Source organism: Myotis davidii, unplaced genomic scaffold, assembly GCF_000327345.1.
Source record: "Myotis davidii unplaced genomic scaffold, ASM32734v1 scaffold46, whole genome shotgun sequence".
NCBI classification, from domain to species: domain Eukaryota; kingdom Metazoa; phylum Chordata; class Mammalia; order Chiroptera; family Vespertilionidae; genus Myotis; species Myotis davidii.
The window spans coordinates 11,185,856-11,204,790 of record NW_006383006.1 but is presented as its reverse complement, the minus strand read 5'-3'; the positions used below and the strand labels follow the sequence as shown (position 1 = coordinate 11,204,790).

At 41.5% G+C, this 18,935-nt stretch overlaps 1 protein-coding gene across 2 annotated transcripts in view; it reads left to right on the top strand.

The window, feature by feature from the left end:
- Positions 1–18,935, top strand: part of FMN1 (formin 1) — a 398,649-nt gene that overhangs the window by 283,911 nt on the left and 95,803 nt on the right. For both annotated transcript variants that reach the window (XM_015557593.1, XM_006778123.2), the window contains one exon: positions 17,352–17,444. In XM_015557593.1, the coding sequence (XP_015413079.1) occupies positions 17,352–17,444 (93 nt within the window). The remainder of the gene's footprint in view (positions 1–17,351; positions 17,445–18,935) is intronic.

Sequence of the window (18,935 nt, the reverse complement as noted above, 5' to 3'; positions counted from 1 at the left end):
CTGGACGTTCTTTTTCTTTCACATTGAAATCATCACTTTTAAAATGTTTAAACCAGCGTTCACAAGTATCTTGAGATGGAGCATGTTCACCATAAGCTTCCTGAAATATTCAGCAGCACTTTTTCTTCAAAATAAAGTAATGAATTAAAACTTCCCGCAAATGCTCTCTTTTTTTTTTGCACGAAATTTGACATTTTTAAACGTAAAAATATCTATGATGTTAACACCTGCAGCAAATTTGACATATGAAGTTTTGAAGCTTGCTGTCAATACAACAAAATAGCATACATATCAAATCGCATATATATATATATCAACATATGTGTAATGCCCTCTATGGGGTTTGAGACTGTGAACACTGCTGGCATCTGGAAGGGATTCTGCCTGCAGAGCATTGGTGTCCCCATGGTGGACGAAGGCAGAAAGGGCAGTTAGCAGAACATGTACTTCATTTTGCTGTTGACTGCTTTTGTGTGGTTTTTTATTTTTAAATCTTCTCCTGAGGATATGTTTTGTTTTGTTTTTAATTGCTTTTTAGAGAGAGAGAGAGAGAGAAAATAAGAAAAACATCACCGTGAGAGAGAAACATTGCCTCCCAAATACATTCCCTGACCGGGGCTCAGACTCCCAACCAAGGTATGATGTGCCTTGACCAGGATCTAACCTGCAACCTTTGGTACGGGATGATGCTGCAACCAACTGAACCACCCAGCCAGGGTCACTATCCAGTTTTTAGTTCTAGTTTGCCTCTCCATCGGCCTCTTTGACTCTGTCTTTCCTGCAACCATGTTGGCTCCTCCCCAGCTTGGAATCTATGTATCTATCCAACACTTGGATGAAAATGTGGCCTTTGGTCAACTAAGTCCATCAGTACTGCTGATCCCCAAACAGAATGTTTTTAAACATATTTTTATTGATTTTAGAGAGGAAGAGAGAGAAACATCAATGATGAGAGAGAATTGTTGAATAGTTGCCTCCTGCAGGCCCCACACCAGGGATTGAGCCCACCACCCAGACATGCGCCCTAACTGGGACGACACTGGGGATCAAGCCCACAACCAGGGCATGTGCCCTGATAGGGAATCGAACTCCTAGTTCATAGGTCAATGCTCATCCACTGAGCCATGCTGACTGAATTTTTAAAAAATGATTGCCTATTGATATTATCTCAGAATAAAGGAAACAATTTAAAGAAAGTCTGTAATGGCTGTTTCTTTGTATTTGCAATTAATACAGTCAGGGAACTTACAATAGAGCATGCAATATGGGGTGCCCTCGGAGTTGCCAGATTTATTAAATCTGAATTTCAGGTAAACAAGATTTTTTGAGCATCAGTGTGTCTCAAATATTGCATGGAATACACTTACACTAAACAAATTATTTCTTGTTTATCTCAAATTCAAATTCAAATTTAACTTGGTGTCCTGTCTTTTATCTGGCACACCTGTCCAGAATTTCACAGCAATAATAAAACCTACTAAAAGTTGGTTCACATTTTATTACCATTATGTGCTGGCAATTCTAAATAATCTCTGATAAAATCCCTGCAAGGGTGGACAATGGACTCGGGTGCAATAAATATAAGGGTACAGTGCGTGTCCATTTCCACAATCACTAATGACAAGGTACCATTTAATGATCAATTACCAAATTTGCTTTCATCATTTCTATTGTTAAAACTCCTTCAAAACAAGTACTGTTTGCATTTTTACAGTAAGGAAGTTGAAACAACTTTGCTACCAATGACAAAGTTGAGATTTGAAACAGGTTTATCTGATTACAAAGCTTATACTCTTTCCACTATATCATGCTTTAATCTTTTACTATTTGCAGACCCAACCCTCAGACACTAACAAATAATCTAGGATGATAAAGCTTGGAGAATAAGGCCCACTTAGTTCTCTAGTTTATCTTCTAAAGGGAATACAGATAATCTTTGGATTATAATTAGGCTTTTTCTTCTCTCTACCCATTACCACTCAACTAATTTACCTGTTGTAATCTCCATCATCCAGTGACCTGCCTATCAATCTCTTTTGGTTTCTCCAACATACTCACTTTCTTCAGCTCTCTCTCTGACAATTACCTAGCCTATATTTTGTCCCTACATATCCCAATGTGGTTAGTCAGACAAATAACAGAGTACTATAGGGGCACTCCAAGGCAACCCTCATCGTTTTGACTTCCATTTGTGGAATTACATGGCTTCTGACATAGACGTGAAAGTACAGGAACCTTCCAGGACTTGTGAAGTCACACAGCTGAGCAGACCATTGCTTCTGTGCTTGGAACCAGCCCTGCAGGATGAATGACTTTTACCACCTAGTATGATCAGATGGCTTTCTCTCCATGAGAGTATGCCTTCTTCAAGAGAGAAAGAAAAGAGAAAATCTAGATCTCATCATGAAAGTGAATATTCTCTTTAACCATTCATATGTGAATTGTCCAAAAGCAATATGGCTTTAGGAAGGGAAGAGGAAGACTTTGGAAAACTCTGGGAGGACTACTGAGAAGAGGTGGCCAACTGAACACTCATTGGAATTGAACACTCTTGTGGGATTTCAGTCCCTCTTGAAAATTAGTAAAACAAGAGTAGAGAGGGTTCTTTAAAAGCATAAGCTCAAGAACACAGAACAAGAGAGAAAACCATGACCACAACATTTCTGTAGATGGACAAGTGATAAATGAATTAGCCAAAAAAGAAAGCTGAATTCTATTCCAGGAGTAGAGAAAGGTGAGAAGCAATCCAATTTTTACCACCAGATTCATACACACCACAAACTCACACGTAAACTCATACATAAGCATTCATAAATATTCATATGTATCCACATGTAAATAAATCAATAAAATCATTCAAGAAAATTTCCATAAAAGATGGACACAAGTTCCTAATTTTAAAAGGCTCAGAGAATAAAATATCCATACCATTGTTAGAGCATTTCAGAATACTCGGATCAAAAAGAAAAGCTTTTTGGGGAGAGGGAGGGATGTGATGTAGAAACAAATTACACAGGGACACTCAGCAAGCAGAATGGCTTCAGGCTTTGCAACAGCAACATTGGAAGCTAGAAATGGATCTGAGGGAAAATCATTCTTATTCCAGAATCTTATCCCACCAAATTATTGATTAAATAGGGCAGAATAAAAGTGTTTTCATACATGAAAATTCTCAAAAAACGTATCTCCCATGCAACCATCCTCAAGATGTTGCTAGGGAATGTGCTTTACCACCAACTGGGAAGACAAAGGTGACAGGAAATTTAAAAAAAATCCAGTGGAAAAGGGAGGTGAAGGGCTGCCCCACAGACAGCGAGCTCAGGATGACAACCAGGCACGAAGAGCAAACATTCCAGATTAGATTAGGTCAGAAGAACCATGAAGAAGATTTCTTGAGAAATATGCAGTCTCATGTATCTGAACGCTTTGACAGGATTTACACAACTAGTAACAACTTTGGAGTCCATTTAGTGGTAAATGCATAGAAAGCAGAGCAAATTATGGATTAGGTAGTTTGGGCAGCAGTGTTTTAGAAAAGGCAAGTTAATCAGAATTTACATATATCAGCTGGGACTGGGAGTTGTTTTTGCAAAGTCATAAAAATGTCAACACTGAATACTAGTCTGAACGTCACAGTGCTGCTATATTGGGAGGGGCCCCATGTGGTGGGTGTGGCAGAAGATTGGGATCTGGTCTTTGTCGAGTGCACTGAGTTTTTTTTTTTTAACTATGTGCATGTATATAATAAATAAATATACAAACACACACACACACACACACACACACACACACAGCATTTGTGACAGTTTAGCTAAATTTGTGGAAGCTAGTGTGCGAAAAGGAGTACCAGCCTGAGATATAAGAGATACAGTTGAAAAATTTAGTTCTGCCTGTTACTAACCACATGAAAAGCCATGCAACTCTGACAAATCACTTAACCCTAGTGAGCCTGCCCAACCCCGAGGGATAGAGGAAGGGTCAGATGAACAGATGGCTGAGGAAGTACTTGCGAAGGTGAGGGCAGTATTACTTAATCTCATTCAGAGCCATGCAGTTTGCTCAATGTGTGCATATTGGTGAGTCCTAGAACGGGGAGGGGAAATTGATCCGTTAGGACAAGCCTGGCTAGTTTATCACCTTTTAGGAAGCTCCAGAAGACATGCCTTGAATGATTATGGACCGTGCCTAATCCATGGCTCTTTCCTCCTCCTAGCCCATTTGTCCACTTCCGTGGTGTGGTGAGTCTGAACTCTGCTGCGGACTGGATACATTAGCCAGAGTCCTGACTGCGTTGCCATGGTGTTAAAAATATTTAGTTTTGCTAGCAAAGTTTTAGAAATAATAAAAGAAAAACTTTGATATGATTTATTTTTGTAAAACCATTTCAACAAAACAGACATAAGGAACTGGGGTAAGAGTTTCAAAAAGGCAGTGGGTGTAAATGTTGATTAGCGTGGTGACTCTTGATGCAAAGCATTCAATTAAGTGCAGCATGATGAGTAAAGGTCACACATTTCCCAAATGGAATGCCTTCAAAGCCAAGCCGTATGGAAAGGAGAGGGGACACGGAAACTGAAACCCGATTCACCCCTTTAATTAATGGAAGAAGTTTGTGTTTTTCTTTGAAGCCACAATTGTGACATCTGTAGGTGGGAAGGATGAGTTATGTTGCCCTGGTTCCCTCCTCTCGGCTTTCACTTTATTTCTTACCCTTATTTATAAATCAACCCAGTAAATAGAATTTATTTTGTCTTTTCTTTAACAAGAAACATAAAATTATTGAAGTAAAGCTACTGTCATGGAAAAGCCCAAGTCACAAGCCCTGAATTCAAATGCGTGTCTTGTAGGCTGTGTCACCTTTGGCCAGCAGCGTCACCCCCCACCTCTGTGTCCTTGTGTGAAACGAACGGTATCCTGCCCGCTCACTGATTATTTGAGAGGGAGATTGTATGAAGGAAGCCCCTTTGCAGAGTAAGAGCAAAAGGAAAACACTTATCCCTGACTCCCTTTGTGCCTTTATATCTGACATCCAGTCCATACGCAAATCCTATTGACTCTTCCTTCAAAACACGCCTTGAATCAGTTTCTTGCTCTCCACCTCCACCAGATTCATATACACCACAAACTCCTGGTTTCCATCGCACCAGGTTCCTCACCAGTAGCCCTGCTTCCACTCTTGCCCTCCCTTTAGTAGAGGCTCCATACACCAGACAGGTCAGGCTACTTTGTTGGTTCATATTCATTGCTCTTGGAATAAAATCCAACTTCAAAACTTGTAGCTGTGCCTTACAAGTTTCTACACGATTTGCCCACATCCACCTTCCCCGTCTCATCTCATGGAACCCCATCCCCTCCTGGCCCACTGAACTCCAGCCTCACAGGCCTTCTTTGGGTTCCCACCCAATGAGCTTGTTTCTGCTTTAGGACCTTTGGGGCAGCTATTCCCTCTGCCTGGAATGTTCTTCATATAAATAGCTCCACGCCCTGGGCCTTCCCTGACCCCCAAACTTCAGCAGCCACTTGGAATAGTCTCTCTTTTATAGCCGACAGTTTTGATACTGTATTATTTTCTGTTTATTTACTTATTTGTAAATTTTCTCTCCCTCCCCTTCTCCAAGGGATCTAATGACCTTTTCAGTGTTTATATTTACTGCGTTGGTCAGTACCTGCCACACAGTTGCTGTTCAACCAATAGTTGTTGAGTGGATGAATGAATGAGAAAATGAATAGAAAAGACTAAGCTTACTTCTGATAATTGCTGGCCTTGCAATCAGAGAGAAATTAGATTGTTTCCTATGGGCAAAGATGTCAAATGAGCATAAACAGGTAGAAGGTTTAAGAAGACAGATTTTAAAGCTGCCCAAAGGGACGACTGATGGCCTTGAGAGGTAGTGGGTGCCTGACCCACTTCTGCTTGGAAGACTGTGTTACGGTGGATGGGCAGGACAGGTAACATTAAAGAGGGCAGTTGTGCTGCATGATTTTAAAAGTGCATTCCAACTCTGAGTTTCTAAGGTGATTTTTATTACTGTGCTATTTCAGTGCATTCTACAGTTCTACTTATGCAGTAAGGCTTAGTTTCCCTGGACTTAATTAATTAGAACAGCTAAAAATTCCTGGAATTCTGGTCATATACAGGGTCTAAAAGTCAACTGTAAAATTTTATCAGGTTTGACTTCAGGTATTCTCTTTCTAAATGGCTCTCAAGGATTTTCTCTTAAATTAATCCGTGCCTCAAAAACTAATGGTGATACCATCTAGGAGTAATCTTTTTTTAAAAAAAAAAAATATATTTCATTGATTCTCTACAGAGAAGAAGGGAGAGGGACAGAGAGTCAGAAACATCGATGAGAGAGAAACATTGATCGGCTGCCTTCTGCACGCCCCGCAGTGGGGATGTGCCCGCAACCGAGGTACATGCCCTTGACCGGAATCGAACCCGGGACCCTTGAGTTCGCAGGCCGACGCTCTATCCACTGAGTCAAACCGGTTCAGCTAGGAGTAATCTTTTTAAGTAGAATTCTTATCCAATATGGTTGATTAATGGAACAAAGTTGGCCCAAATCAGGAATCATAGTAAGTAATATAACATTCCTTAACCTTTAATCTAAAACAAGTTAAATATAGTAGTATTCATCTGTCTTTTGGTGCAGGGCTGAGGCCTTTTCTTGAATTATAGATATGTTGAATGGAGTTTTGTGGGTCTTCCCTACATACTCCACATCCATAATAGATCAGCTGTGGTTTCCTTTTGAATTTTTAAAGTGGAGTCATGGCTTTTGCAAATATCAACACAGAAACTTTCTAGATAGTTATAATTATTCTCAGTCTTTTACATCTATCTTGCCCATACCTTTTTCTTCAATTTTTATTTATTGATTTGAGAGAGAGAAAAGGAGGTAGGGAGGGAAGAAGGGGGGGAAGAGAGAGAGAGAAACATTGATTTGTTGTTCCACTTATTTATGCATTCATTGGTTGCTTCTTGTATGTGCTCTGACCAGGGACTGAACCCCTAACGTTGGCATGTCGAGATAATGCTTCAAATAACTGAGCTGCCCAGCCAGGGTGCTCACATCTTTATAAAAATGAGCTTTTTAAAAAATTTTTAGTTTGGAATAATTTTATTTATAAAAGTTGGAAAGATAGTATAGAAAGTTTCTCTATAGCCCCTATCCAGTTCCCCCATCAACATCTTACATTGTTGTGATATATTCATCAAAACTAAGGAACTGGCGCTGATTCATTTCTGTTAATTAAACTTCCTAGAGTTTATTTGGACTTCACCAGTGTTTCCATTAGTGCCCTGTCTTTGTTCCAGGATCCAAACCTGAGCACCACATTGCATTGAGTTGCCGTGTCTCCTCAGTCTTCACTGATCTCTCACACCTGTACTTAACAGCAGTATTTTCACTTTTTCCACTTGTTTAGAAACAGCACACTGCTCTTGATAAGGATTCTCCTCAACTGTGGGAAAATTGCCCAGGAAACCCAGAGACAAGCCTTCAGCTACAAACCTGCAGCATACTGTAGAAGGAATAGAAAATACAAGTAGGCCCTGGCTGGTATGGCTCAGTTGATTGGGCATCAACCTGTGCACCAGGAGGTTTCAGTTTGATTCCTGGTCAAGGGCACATGCCTGAGTTTCAGGCTTGATGCCCTGTGGAGCGTGTGGAGGAGGCAGCCAATCAATGTTATGATCTCATATCAATGTTTATCTCTCTCCCTCTCCCTTCCTCTATAAAAATCAATAAACTTTTAAAAAATATTTTTAAGAAATACAAGTAGAAGGAATGGAAAATAGCTTTAATTTGGCAAGTTGTTGGCAAGAGTATCTTCTGTATGTCCCATTCAAAAAAAGAAAGTGTTACTGTAATTATAATGGTGATAGCATACCTTTATGTAGAACTTAATTCTTTGAAGTGGGTAACGCAGGCATATATAGTAGAGAAAACAGGTCTCCAACATAGGAAGCAATATGGCTGGGATTACCCAACCAGGCATAGAATTTGGGTCTTTTGATTACCAAGCCAATCCTTACTAATAAAAGCCTAAGTGGTCATCAGCCGTGATGCCCTCATGCCATCACAAGATGGCTGTGTGCACACGGGTGTGCGCAGGTGGGCGGGGCTGGGCTTGATGTTGCATGCAAAGCACGGAGCCTGCCTTGAAGTCCCGCCTCCTCCTGACTGGGAGGAGGTGGGTCCCCTGGCTCCGCAAGGCAGGCCTGCCTGGGGATTCCCCAGCTCCACATGGCGAAGTCTGCCTGGGGGTCCCGGCTCTGCGCGTGGAGGCCTGCCTGGTGTTACTAGGGGTCCTGCCTCCATGCGGGGAGGCCTGCCTGGGTGTCCCCGGGCTCTGCACAGCAAAGCCTTCCTGGGGGCTCGGGGGTCCCGCCTCTGTGCCATGAAGTCTGCCTGGAGGTTCTGGGGGTCCCACCTCCGTGCAGCGAGGCCTGCCTGGAGGTCCCACCTCCTGCTGGCTCCACCCGGTGAGGCCTGCCTGGGGGTTCTGGGGGTCTGGCCTACCTCTTTGGGGCAATCCATCAAGGAGCCCCAAATGGGTGGGTGGGGCCTACCTACCTTTGGGGTGATGGATCTTGGAGCTCCTGCACTGTGACAGGGCACAGGCCAGGCTGGTGGACCCCCTCCCCCGAGTGCACAGATTTCATACACCAGGCCTCTAGTGTTACTATAAATTTGTGTGGGTTCAAGATATTTTCTTCACGGCATAGCTGGTTTTGCTCATTGGTTAGAACATTGTCCCTCAGACTAAAAGTTCCCAGGCTTGATTCCGGTCAAGAGTACATACCTCAGTTGCAGGCTTGATTCCCGGCCCCAGTCAGGACGTGTGCAGGAGGCAACCAATTGATATGTCTCTTTCACGTTGATGTTTCTCTCTCTTTCTGTCTCTTCCCTCCTTTCCACTTTGTCTAAAAATCAATGGAAAAAATATCCTTCCTAACAACAACAAAAAAGATATTTTCTTCACAGAAATAGATTTGTGGGTGGTTTTGTGAATATCAAAATATTTTCTTGCCCCAAAAAATTGTGTATCTTGGACCCTAGGGAGGATTTACACATCACAAATGGAGTCTTTCTGTGTCAGACTAGCAAATGAAGGAAGTTAGAGGGATACCTGTTAAGCCCAGCAAAGAGTATTGGAGTTTTGCCAATATCTTTATTTCTCTCAGATTTCTTGGCTGTAGCATTGCTTTTAGATGGATAGAGGTCATGGACTGCAGCTCTACTTTTTAAGTACCTGTTGAAAGGTCATTGACCTACCTGGGATCAGCAGCCCTAGTTCTGGTCTCCTCTATGCCATTGAATAACCTGACCTTTTCCTACCCTTCACCTGACCTCTCCAGCCTTTTGTTGTCCCATTTAAAATGAAGGGGTCCCAGTGGTGATGCTTGGTGATTTTTAGCTTTCATTGCCTTGTTCCTTAACTTTCACAAAGCACTTTCGTAGATACTCCAGTGGTTCCTGGCACTTCCCTGTAGATGGTTCGAGTAGTAAGCAGGACAGCACAAGGCCAGTGGGTAGGACATCCCTGAGTTCAGACTTTACTCTTCTCACCTACAAATAGGGATGATAGCAGGACCAAGCTCCCAGGGTTCTTCTGAGCAGCGGTTCTCAACCTGTGGGTCTCGAACAATGAAAATACATCCTGCATATCAGATATTTACATTATGATTCATAACAGTACCAAAATTACAGTTATGAAGTAGCAACGAAAACAATTTTATGGTTGGGGGTCACCACAACATGAGGCACTGTATTAAAGGGTCACAGCATTAGGAAGGTTAAGAACCACTGCTTCTGAGGGATAAAATGAGACACATAAAGCAGGCTGAGGTTCGAGACACCCTTGACCATTAAGAGCCATTCGCTTTTAATCATACAGGTTGAGAACTTGGTGTAGTTTTCAGGAAATCACTGAGTACAGAGATAAAAGGCCGCTGAGTTTATGGACAATTCTGTGTAGATGACCAATAACTTTCCCGGTGCCATAATGCACAGAAAGGGAAAAGCCCAAGGAAAATCTAGAATAGCTGATGTACTCAAACTGCTCATTGACTGTGTTTTAAAACTACTTTTCTTGACTATTTTTGATGGTCTTTGAAAAGACCATCAAATCTCCATGTATCCGAAAAATATCTCCAAAATACCAGGAGGACCTTGTTTGACCTTTTTAATCAGTTTATTTGTTCAGCAAATATTTATTCAAAGCGCTGAGTTAGCTGCTAATTTTAAATAAACTCGCTGACATATTAAATCATTTGTAAACCCATTTTAAGCACCAGTGTTGCCCTCGTTTTCTAAGGGAGAAACATATTCCTATTTTCTCTTCTGATCTCTCTTCTGGCAGGAGCAGTAATCTGTGTCTAAGAACAGCGATTAAACCTGCTGCCTGCGTGATAGGAGGGAAGGTGAGCAGAGTTTTGTGAACTCGACAGATTCACAAAATAATTTGCAAAACCCTTTCTGATAGTGATAGTGTAAAGAGAATGAACAAGTATTTTGCTACCTCCTGTTCGAGTAACTATATCTTGGAATTACTATTACCTAGTGTTTTGTTGTTGTTGTTGTTGTTGTTGTTTATTTATTTTTTAATCCAGAGCATACCTCTCTTTATCCCCCTACCCAAAATTGAGTATTTTAAGCGGGGGTTGGGCTTTTAAACTGAAGTGTATTATTTTTCTTCCTTAAAGTGTTATAAAATTAATTGTGAGTCATACTCAATGACATGTTCAAGTCAGTGACACGGAGTAGAAATAAAAAGGCAGCTAGTCTAATAGGAATAATTAAACAACTGGGCAAGTTGCTCGAGGTCCTATCACAAGGTCCTGACTCATCTTGAAGACAGGGACAAGTTCCTGGGGCTCCCCCGACCAGCAGAGGACAGCTCTGCTGGTCCTGCCTTGCCTTTAACTTTTATCACTTGGGCTCATTAACATCAGGGCTAACGACACATCGTTTAATAAGCATTTCAGAATCTGTTATACCTAGCCTCCCCCTAGGGGAGGACTTCCCCTTTCCTCTAAGAATCCCCATCCTCCCTAAAACTTTTACATCACAGTCAAGTGGCATGGAACCATATACTTGCCTCCTGTTACAAACCTCACCACCTCACCTTCTCTAACCTGGCAGGCCCTGGGATGCAGATGACCGGGGCTGCTGGACCAGTAACTTTCCCTGCGCCATAACTCAACAGAGAGGCAGATCGATGACAGGGTTACAGGAGAGTGGGGCTTTAAATAGCCAAGGTCAGTGTCTGGAGGTTTCCCGTTAATACCACTAACAGCATCCCGCCAGCGAGACTCTCGGCCACTTCGTTACCCACGCCAAACTAGTTCTGATTTTCAACATCTTTTTTCAAACGCATCTAAGAAATCCCGACTCCCAGCGAATTGACAGTGCAGCCCGCTTTATGTGAAGCTTTGTTTATAGGCCACAGTTCTCCCGACAGATTTACAAGTGTCTGTGGAGTTTTAAAAGACGATTGCTTAACAGGCATTAAGTGAGACACATAGAACTGTGTAAATATTTTAGCTGGAAAGGGGGATTTTTTAAAACGTCTGAGCCAAATATTGCATTAAATCTGAAGACAGTGGCAAACTGATTAGCAGTAGTTGCCAGCTTCGTGCTTCGCCAGTGATTGCTGTCGCCAAAATTAGACACCAGAATTCATCCACTGGTTTCGGCGGTGTGTTGTGAAATAACTTTCCACCCTTTTCCTTTCTCTCTCCTCCTGAGGCCTCTCCATCTTTTCTCTTTTACTTCTTCATGTTTTATTTAGATGTAAACACTTTCCAGAGTAGACAATTACAGTTAATGTGACTGACCAGCGAAGGCTGAAACAAGAACGTGGGGCCCCGACAGCGGTCAGCGACACTGCAGAAGGCTTGAACGACGTGCAAACAGGTTGCTTTCTGGTAATGGGCTTATGTATCTCAATCACTGGCCTCTTTGTAGCCAGCTGTTGCACTGCTGGAAGGAAATAATCCCCAAATCAGCATTGCTACCTCTTCCACTTACCGATTTCCTTGGATCATAGAGAGGCAGGCCTGGCACCTTCAAGATTTACATGTATGAGGAAATTCATCATTTAATTTTAGTAAAAACTGCCATGCAATAAGCACTTTGGCTCCCGAGGAAGTCTTTTTCATTTAAGCATTCCCAATAGAAAACCATTCTCCTGATTTGAGCAATGGGTAGGATGTATTGCTTAACCTCTAATATCACTTCTATGAGAATGAGGCATCTCAGCCAATAGGGCCTTGCTCTCTCTGCCTTTGCTGATTCCATCAGCAACCACTTAATTTTCACCCATTGATTTTTACCAAAAATACTTCTTAAAGTAATGCTCACTTGGTTGCCCCAAAATGTAGGCTCTTATCTGTTCTTCACAAAATGGATTGAATTGTAATCATGTGTCCAGACCTTTATTTGATATTGTTGATCCACAGGTCTGAGCATCTTGAAATTATGCATTTATAAGTATATAAATGTATATGTATTTTTATTTTTATTGTTGCGGTGTTACAGATGTCCCCCTTTTTCCTCCTCCATCCTGCTCCCACACAACCCCAGGCCTTCACTGCACTATTCTCCATGGAATAAGCCAGTCAGAGAAAGACAAATATCACATGATCTCACTTATGTGTGTAATCTAATGAACAAAATTAATTGATGAACAAATAGGGACAGAGACATGGAAGCATGCCACAAACTGACAGATCTCAGAGAAAAGGGGGTCTGAGAAGAGATTAACCAAAGAACTTATATGCATATATGCATATGTATTTTTTTAAAATCTGAGCATTTAATATAAATTTTAAATCTACATGTAGAGCCTCCCAAAATTCAGATAGCTCCACTGCTATTGACAGTGTACATTCAAATTAAATGTCACTCATAAGACCTTTCAGAAAGGCCACTTTCAGGGACAGGCTTCAAACCTAGTCTTACCCTGTAGTTAACCCTAGATTATCTTGCATCCACTTTTGTATGTCTTCACCTTAGAGTAAATTACCTCAGTGCATGGATGGTCATCTCAGTGTTTGCCATTCTAGAGTGTGCTCACTTCAATGCAAGGACCACAGGCCCTATGTACAGTGACAGGCACAGTTCCAGCTTGTATGTAGCTAGCCACCTCTGCAAAGCAGTAGGGAAGCCACAGTTTTATATTCAAAATTGCTCTCCTTTGTTTTCCTCATTTTGGTACAATCCATGTTATACCAAAAGCAGATTGTATCAAGAACTTTAAAAGTGTTTTCCTATTTTACTCATAATTCCACTTCTGAAATCTGTCCTAAAGAAGTAATCTTAAACTCAGAAGAAGTGTTTTTGGGGCACTGATGTTACTTAAAGCCTGAATGATTCACTGTAAGAATAAAGTAGAAAGGATTTTACTATTCAAGTCCAGGGGAATTTTTAAGTGAAGTAGGACACTTCCACGGGGTGAAATTTTATATGGCTGTTAAATACAATGCTTGTGAATTTTGTGAAATAATATAAGAAAGTGTGCATGATATGTTAAATAGAAAGAATAAGGTCCACAAATCTCTCTATCAAATGAAAGTGTATACAAAAATAACATGTAAAGGCAACTCCTATCAAATTATGGAGAGCGTGTGTGATACAGCGGCCGAGACACTAAAAAACAGGTACCAGAGTATGCAATGGAAACTGTCCTAGTCATGGTATCATAAATGATTTGTTTCCTGCTATTTTTTAGAAATTCTTTTTGCATTTCTTTGTGTTACCTTCATAATACTTTTCAGACATTAATGCGTTCTCCTCCCGAAGATGTGCAGGAACTTCGTGTTTGGAGCTGTCTGCCCAAGGCTTCCTATTATACAATCTACCTAGAGTCAGAATCCACAGGAACGTTCCCTTTTAACACAACTTTTCTGTCTATTGTTTGAGACCCAGCCTTTCCAAACAAGTCTGAGAAATAAATTTATACTAAAGTGTTAATAAATTCGTCTTTGCTAATATTTTTCTTTTATATAGATGTATGTATTTCTAAGGGGATCTTCTGGAGTTAGTGTCTTTTGATCAAGGGAAGGCTTCTATTGATGGCAATTTTTAGGCAACCAAGGAAAGATGTTTTAAATAAATAAATGGATTGCTTAGCACCCTATAAATCAAATCATACCCAATCCATCTGTATTTAGGCCTAGTCATGAGTAGGTGATTAATGAATAATTTTCATGCTAATGTTTCGCAGACCAAGACTGTGTCTATAACCACATAATCATCACAGTGGAAATTCTGATTCCGCTGTGATGCTTGATAGGAGGGATCTCTGAATAGTGCTTTAGATGATTCCGTGCAAAGGCTGTAGCCGGTGGCCCAGCTTCGCAAGTCTTTCCAAAAGTCCTAAAGCATGCTGGCATGTCCTCACTTGGCCCTGTCACTTCTGCTTAAATTTTTTCATGGAGAATGCTCATGATCATGGGACGTTAAGGTGAATTTCATCGTGGGCAGCTTCCCTCTGTGAAGTGAATCAGCGTCATGGGATTCCCCTGGACTCAAGCTCCCTGGTGGGTTTATTTTTACACAACATTCCTCTGGGGAAAGGGGCACCCACTCTTGATTGGAGGAACTCCAGAGAACATCTCCTTGGGTAGAAGGATGTTCCTCATTTTGCTCTTCTTTCTCTGGCTTACCTTTTTAAACAAATGGCTGTAGAATCTGTCTCCACTTACCTTTCCCATCTCCAATTTGGTTTCCTCCCTCCATCCCTCACTCCCCAAAATTACTCTTGAGATGACAAGTGACATCCATGTCCCTAGAATCAGTGGTCACTTTTCTGTCTTCCACTTGACCTTTCAACAGTATTGCACAGAGCTGACTGCTCTTTCTTTCTTGCAATATGGTCTTCCTCTCAGATCATGTGATTCCATACTTCCACTTTCTCATTCCCTACCCTTTTCTGGCCTCTCCTCCGCTGCTTGCATGCCTCAGGGTTTGTCCTGTAAACCCTTCTCTTCTTTGGCTACATTCTTTCCTTACCAATTCATCTATTTTTGTGGCTTTAAATACCAATTTTGTGTGTGTGACTTACTGATATGTTTTTCTATCTCAGCCATGCAGCCTAAACTGTAGACTTTTATATATAATGAGTGTCTGATTGGCATCTCAAACTTAACATGTCCTAAATAACTCTTGATTTTCCCCCTCAAACTTACTCATGGCTTCCTTCTTTACTCTGGTCAAGTCTCTAGTCCAGTAGTTCTCAACCTCCTGGCCCTTTAAATACAGTTCCTCATGTTGTGACCCAACCATAAAATTATTTTCGTTGCTACTTCATAACTGTAATATTGCTACTGTTATAAATCGTAATGTAAATATCTGATATGCAGGATGGTCTTAGGCGAGCCCTGTGAAAGGGTCGTTCAACTGCCAAAGGGGTCGCGACCCACAGGTTGAGAGCCGCTGCTCTAGTCAAATATCTTCAGAGGGGGAACTTTTCCTGATCATGTTATTTAAAGTTATACAAGCCTCCTACTTCTGTGGCCTTATCTGACCTTTCTTCCCTAATCAGAGTAGTTCCAATTCCTTTGGATCCAGTTCCTTTGAGTCCAGTTCCTTGAATCTTGTTCCTTTGAATCAAAGTCTAGACACAGGATTGGGGGAAGAAGAAGACATATGTAAAACTTTAGGCAATAAAGAATAATAATAATAAAATCTAGACACAGGAAACTGTAGACCTGGGAAAGAAAGAAGGTCCATGTCTTGAGTTCTAGTCATACTATTACCATCCCAAAAGACCTATGCATTTCTATAATTCTTTACTCAGTATATTTCCTCTTTTTTGAAATTACTCCCAACTTTTTTTATTCTCCTTGTCTGGCTGGCTAACTCCTCTTAACTTTTTTTAAAAAAAATTGAAACTTTTTATTATGGAAAATTTGTAACATAAAATTAGTATATGAACCTCCTCCTCTTTGACCTTTGCAATTCAACTTGTTATCTTTTCTGGAGAACCTTTCCTGGCCACCACCCAATCCCAATCTGAATTGGAAGCCCCTACCCAGTATCCCATGACATTACACTATATTACAATTTGTTGATTTCATCATCTCTTTGTTACTAGACACTTATGAGTATTTTCAGAGGAGAGATGACCAAAAGCTCTGGTTAAATATTTTTCCCCAACATTCAACACAGTGCCATAGTTCAGATATTCAATAAATACTTTGAATGTATGAGTGTTTGTGTAACCCATACATATATTAATATATGCATTGTAGGGCTAGAAATCAACGTGTCTCCTATTAGCTAAGAATAATGTATGCCAAAAGCCAGTCTCTGTAGAAAAAATGAAACTATCCACAAGATTTTGAAGGAAAGAGATTAGAGATATGCCTAGGAGGAGGCGCCTCTGCCTCCTTGTGAGGTATGTTTGTTCTGCACTAGTTCTAAACTCAGTGTAAAGTTAAGCCCCTCATTTGGTATTCACACATTCACTCACAGCAAACACTGTGAGTTCAGGAGGCTTTGTGAAAGCAGTGGAGATGCCCCAGAGGCCATCCTTCTCCAAATCAGTTGTTCTTCTCTCTTGCTACCCTTTTCTCTCTGTGTCCATCTCTTCTCCTAAAAGAGATCAAAATTCTTCTTCATCTGTTATGAGAGACAAGATTCCATTTCCCTGAAGCCAGAATACTGGATAACACCCACCCAAGTCCTCATTTGGGGATGGTGGGATGCTTGACTCCAAGAATTTATCAGATTTTTATTTCCACTAACGATCATTTCCTTTCTAAGAATTTGGAATCTAGGGACATAAGTCACAAAATGATTTCACATGTGTTAGCAGAATGTAAATGAGAAGGGTAGGTGAATGGGAAGCATGAAAAGAGACGCGGTTCTCCCTATCTGGGCTTAGTTCTCATGCTGGGATATGGGTGTCATCCTGAGGAATAGCCAGTTTGGTGGTTCAAGGCAACTGAAATGCCTGAGAACTTCTGTAAAATTAATTTCAAACTCTACTTGGAGTATGATCTGAAGAGGATTGGGGCCCTCATCCTTCAGCAGTTTTTTTCATCTCCTTTTGAGAGACCAAAAGCAGAGCACTTCACCTGTCCCAAGCCAGAGGTTTTGCAGCATCTCTGAAAGGAAAATTGAAGATGCATTTGCCAGTTCCTGAAGAAAGATGAAGAGTGAGCTAATTACTTTTGTTCCTGTTATTGTTTTTGCTCCCTCCCCAACCCACCCCCCTTGAATTTGGATAAACAGTGATCAATAAGGATTTCACACAATCCCCAAGTGCATAGCTCAGAGCACAGAATCAGCAAATACATGGTCTTAGGAAGTCTAATTCCAAACTTCTTTTCACAGCAAGTGAGAAACAGATGGCAGTGGTGTGCAAGGAGTCTCCAAAGCAGTACCTCCAGCCTTTCAAGGACAAACTAGAGGAGTTCTTCCAGAAAGGTAGGAAACCCCGAAACATCCTTCATTCCACAATTTTTCTCTGGGGTCCCCTGCCCCCTGCATCCTGGCTGACCACCGACAGTTTCAATGATTCCATGAGTCCATCTTCCCATGGTGGTTACACACTAAATGTATATGGAGTTGTCCCATAATTTTCATATCATCTTTCAAATCTGTCTTCATGTTGTAAATTTTAACATTACTTTTGTTTTTGTAAACTTTGGGAAGAAGACTTTGTCTCTTCATGGAACCCAAGAGGATCCTTAGAACATATTAACTGACAAACAATGTCCATGCCAAGCGTAGGCAGTCATGCATTTCAGATTCACAGTCAGCCTGGGCAGGTGGATGGTGATTTTCTTCCTGGTTTTATGAGTGTAGCAATTTGGGAGCTTGTATTGTAAATTTTCCATTACTTTTCAGGAAAGAAAATTGGGGCCAGGTGAATGTCACACATCCAATCACTTGACACCCATCAGCCCTTCGGGGTCGGTAGATGGGAGTGATAGGCACGAAACCCAGTACTTATTTAGAAAGTTTATTGAGTTGTGCTTCTTCCTCCATGATTTTGGCAGGAATAGAGAATTCTTGTTGATCATTGTTAGTGAATGTGGAAGTTTAATGCATTTTGGATATTTCCTATTCTAATTTCTCAAATTCAGCTTAAGATGTGAAACAAAAATAAGTGTGGGGCATAAATTCCAGTAAGCCCCAGGAATGTAATATACAGCATGGTAACTATAGCTAATACTACTTTATTGTATTTGAAAGTTGCTGAGTAGGTCTTAATAGTTCTCATTTCCAGAAAAAAAAATTATAACTGTGTGGTAATGGATGTTGACTAGTCTTATTATGAAGATCTTTTCACAATATATACATATATTGAGTCATTATGTTGTACACCTGAAACTAATATAATGTTATATGCCAATTACATTTCAGGGGCCAACTAGCGGTGGGGTATCTGAAGCTGGCTCATAACCCAAATTTTAGCTCGCAACTCAAAGCAAAAAATCAGCCGAGAGACGGCTGTATCTCGAAAAACTCGTTAGTCGGAACACTCCTAAGTCAAGGCCCCACTGTATATAAAAAGACAGCTACCATAACAGCCATAACAACGTAACAACGGGTCGCTATGATGCCCACTGAGGCCAGCAAACTGGCTGATCAGAGGGTGGGGTCTGCGGCCAACCTCAAGGCCCCTCCCCTCTGCCAGCCTGCCCCTGATTTGGACTCTCCCACCCCAGTCAAGAGTGGGGCCTGCGGGCCAAACACCCTCTCCCTTCACCCTGCCCCCCGCCACCCCTGCCAGCCGCAACGCAACCCGGATCAGCCACCACAGTAGGCCCGCAGCCCCTCCCTCATGCTGGCCCACCCCTGATCTCACCCCCCACCACAATAGGGGGCAGGGCTGGACGGTCAACCTCCTGCAGCCCCTCCCCCTGGCCACGCCACTCCTGATCACACCCCATCCCAATAGGGGGCAGGGCT